Source organism: Dipodomys ordii, unplaced genomic scaffold (genome assembly GCF_000151885.1).
Source record: "Dipodomys ordii isolate 6190 unplaced genomic scaffold, Dord_2.0 Scaffold122, whole genome shotgun sequence".
NCBI classification, from domain to species: Eukaryota; Metazoa; Chordata; class Mammalia; order Rodentia; family Heteromyidae; genus Dipodomys; species Dipodomys ordii.
In genome coordinates, this window is record NW_012267338.1 from 2736415 (window position 1) to 2740577 (window position 4163).

The following is a 4163-nucleotide window of genomic DNA, read 5'->3' on the forward strand; positions in this document are numbered from 1 at the left end:
GTCGTGGGGCTTGAACTCTGGGCCTGGGCGCTGTCCCTCAGCTCTTCAGCTCAAGGCGAGCACTCTACCACTTGAGCTACAGCGCCACTTCCGAGTACATTGCTTTTTGAACAGTGTCTCCCAGTTTTTTCCCTCCTGACTCCCCTCTCCCACAACTGTATAAGTTCATTTTCAACAATGTCTGTGTCACTTTTTTTTTAAGTAGTTTGTACTTTGGGTACAAAACTATTTGACTCAACAGTTCCATTTATGACAATCTAGTATTACAAGATAAAATAAAGAAAAAGCCATAGAAACAAGGACTAACATAGCAATACTTGAAATAAGAAAAATCATCAAACTAAAAACTTTGCTGTTTGGACTGGCTTAGTGGTAGAGTGCTTGCCTAGCATGCATGAAGCCCTGGATTCGGTCCCTCAGTACCACATTAACAGGAAAAGCTAGAACTGGTGCTGTGGCTCAAGTGGTAGAGTGCTAGCCTTGAGCAAAAAGAAGCTCAGGGACATTGCCCAAGCCTTGAGTTCCAGCCCCAGGACTGACAAAACAAAAACAAAAAACTTTGATGTTGAAAAATAGGAAAACAGGTTATAGAATAGCTAAATTCTGTTTTGTAATGTTTAAAAAAAATACTGCATTTTTCACAAGAATTTGCCTTTAACACAATGCTGAGGAAAAAGTTTGATGACACAAAGAATGATTAATACTAAGAAGGATTTTTAAAAGACACACATTTACACAGCATCTTACCTTTATAGTTCTGTCAGCAGATCCAGTGACGAACCACTGATTTCCAGGCTCCACAGCAATACATCGAACCCAGCCAAGATGCCCACTGATGACCTGTATAAGAAAAGGCAGAGTGGACAGACTTGTGAAGTGGAAAGCCACCAAGTTTGCTGCAGAAGAATAAATGCAGGTCTGCTCACCCTGTAGAGTTTCCATGGTGGGTGCCACTGGGGCTTGGGCATCGTAGGGGCTTTTTTAGCCATCAGTGCAGAGTTCTTGGTACTGCCAGACTCCATAAGCATCTAGATAGGAGATAGATCACATTACAATTGAAGTGTCATATTGAATGTTTCACATTAATTCAAAGGCAGTTGTTAAAATATTTTCACACTAAAAAAAAATATAAGATTGCTAATCAGAAATTTATCTTTTGTGTGTTTCTTTTGTTTTTGTTTTTTAAATAAAAAGATGTCTAATATTCTGGGAATTAAGAACAGACATCATTTCTGAGGTTTGATACTTACTGAATTCATCACTGTAGGCTGTGAACGGTCAGAGGCCCCAGGTGCAGTACGATTTGCATCAACCCTGAAAAGAAAATTATCATAATTATCATAATTAAAGCCTCTAATCATTTATTCCATAAAATCTTTTTAAATGTGTGTACATGTGCCAGTACTAGAGCTTTAATTCAGGGCCATGTGCTCTTGACTGGTTTTTACACTCAACCACTTTAGCTACACCTCCATATCTGGCTTTTTGCTGGTTGAGTATAAGAGTCTTTCTGCCTAGTCTGGCTTTGAACTGTGATATTCAGATCTCAGTCTCCTGAGAAGCTAGAATTGTAAATATAAATCTCCACAGCCCAGCCATTGTAAATTTTTATAAATCCTGATAAAGGAAAATACATAATACAATTATAAAGCAACCAATTTAAAACTAAAGAAAGTAAAAATGGTGAACTATACTTTCAAGGTTTTCATGATCATACGTATAAAGCTCCATACCTGGCCTGGGAAGAAGGCAAGGCCACAGCTAAGGACTGCGCAGCGGATTCACTTGGCATTCTTTGGATCTTAGTGTCAGCTGTCAGAGCAACCCCTGGGAAAATAGCATTAGCTGCTTTTAGTAGCTACCCATCCTCTCATTAAGCAGATGAAAACACATAGATGGCTATCTCCAGGCAGTCTTATTATAGTAATCGTATGTTTTGTCTTTGTTTCTACTATTTTTTCATTTTCTCTCCTTTTATTGAAAAAATGTTAGAAAATGGCAGTTAATGAAGGGTGCAAACAAGTCAACAGTATTGTATTAGTGGCAAACACAGACAACATACAACTGGAAGTGCCACTGGTCTCGTCAGCTGGTTGAAAGCATAGGATATAATATGTAGAATCTATGTGAAACAAATTATAAAACTGTTTTGAAAAAATAGTTCTCCCAAGTCAAAAGCATATACATCAACAACAATTGTGTGTAAAGAAAAATGGTCATATACAATAAGTTTTATCTTTTTTTGTCAGTCATGGGGCTTGAACTCTGGGCCTGGGTGCTGGCCCTCAACTCTTCAGCTCAAGTGAGCACTCTACCATTTGAGCTACAGCACCACTTCTGATTTTCTGGTGGTTAACTGGAGATAAAAGTCTCATGGACTTTCCTGCTTGGGCCAGCTTTGAACTGGGATCCTCAAATCTCAGCCTCCTGAGTAGCTAGGATTACAGGTGTGAGCCACTAGTACCCAGCATAAGTTTTATCTTGAATCCGCCAAGCAAACATGTTGAAGCAGAAATTAACACCAAGTTGGCAAGAGGCTAACAATTCTTACTCAAATGTTGCATGGCATAGAGCTATACTCTATATACTCAAATGTTGCATGGCATAGAGCTATACTATATAAAGCACTACTGGGTATAAAGGAAAAAGTGTATGACTTTTAGCAAAACATCTTTTCTAGAAAAGCAAATCAAAAACAAGTCAACCACCCAAGGAAGCTACCTACCATCAGATGTCAGAGATACAACTTTTATCTGTGCAGAATATTCTATTCCTCCAGAATGCACTGAATTTTCAGGATAAACCACATCTTTAACATTTCTTACTTTATACATTTTAGGTTTTGTCTCTTCTCCCAATCCCACTCAGTAACTGAGCATGGGTCTGCTTTTATTGACTATTTTTCTTTCTGTGACAAGACTGTGGTAGCACCTGGAATTTGAGGTCCATATACACTCATGACCAATACTTGCTGTGGTTAAAAACAGGACTTGGTGGACTCAGCTTCCTGTAGCTGCTTTGGTCTCTCACTGATGAAGGCCAGTTCCAGGATTATCTGTCACTGAGCCTTTAAGACTGGATGATAGCTGTCAGACAGCATCAGGATCCACCCCTGTGGGTGGATCTACTTTCCTGTGGGCCACAGGAAAGACGCTTTTCTCCTCATAGGAGATATAGATGGGCACATCTGCATTACTGCAAAATAAGGTATGCTGTACAAAGCAAGAACTGGCTTAGACTCTTGGAAAGTGCACATAAAATCCCAATTCAAAGCCACTACCGCAAGGAAACAGATGGGACAGATGCCAAGGTGACTGTCAATTAGACCAAAGTTCTCCATGCTTGTACTTTTTCAGCATATCTTTCTGGCAGAAACATTCAGTTTTGCACAGCTATTCCATCCACTTGTCCATCTGTATAGGCTCATCTTAAATTCTGCACTTAAACAAGCCACGGCAGCTGCACCTGTCTTGAAGCAAGAGCCACCGTCAGCCCCACGGCTGCCTCACCAACACTGCTTCTCCCAGCTAGGCCAGTTCTACCCTTCCACCAGCAATACTATTCAAAACACATAACTTCAATTTGATCTGATCATGAACAGTATAGTTAAAGCAGGCCAAGATAATAAAGTCAAATTATGATTAAATTCAGACACAAGTTTCAAAAGCAAAAACTAAGAAGTTACTCAAGTACTAACAGGATGCTTCCAAGGATGGATATTATAAGCACCCAATTCTTCAGTAGTTTCTATAAATACTAACCCTTTGTCCTTCACTCTGTTGTTCCAGATGTACCATTTGTGTGCCAACCTGGCCACACAACCCCACAGGTGTGTGGGCGCACGTGCGTATGCACACACGCACATGCACCCACACAGACACACAGAGCACATTTCAATTAGACCTGCTTCTACACTAACAATTCCACTATTCTTAAGAGTTTAGATACTCACATATATATCCAAACTACCACATAATAAACCTGTGTAGGCCTAGCACAGTTTATCATCTTTGAATTTCCAGCACAATGCCTACCAAGATAGAATAAGACATTTCTAAAAGGCAACAGCTCGGAACTCAAAAAATTAAACCCCCCAACAACAAATCCTCAAAGAAACAACTGCCCAATAAATAAGTGGGCGAAAGACTTAAAGAGAAACTTCT

The 4163-nt window shown here is 39.7% G+C and overlaps 1 protein-coding gene across 1 annotated transcript in view; it reads right to left on the bottom strand.

Moving 5' to 3' along the window:
* Positions 1–4163, bottom strand: part of Plrg1 (pleiotropic regulator 1) — a 15728-nt gene that overhangs the window by 6059 nt on the left and 5506 nt on the right. The window contains exons 5-8 of the mRNA XM_013029793.1: positions 1734–1827; positions 1251–1314; positions 927–1028; positions 748–840 (exon numbers count right to left, since the gene is read on the bottom strand). Of these exons, the coding sequence (XP_012885247.1) occupies positions 748–840; positions 927–1028; positions 1251–1314; positions 1734–1827 (353 nt within the window). The remainder of the gene's footprint in view (positions 1–747; positions 841–926; positions 1029–1250; positions 1315–1733; positions 1828–4163) is intronic.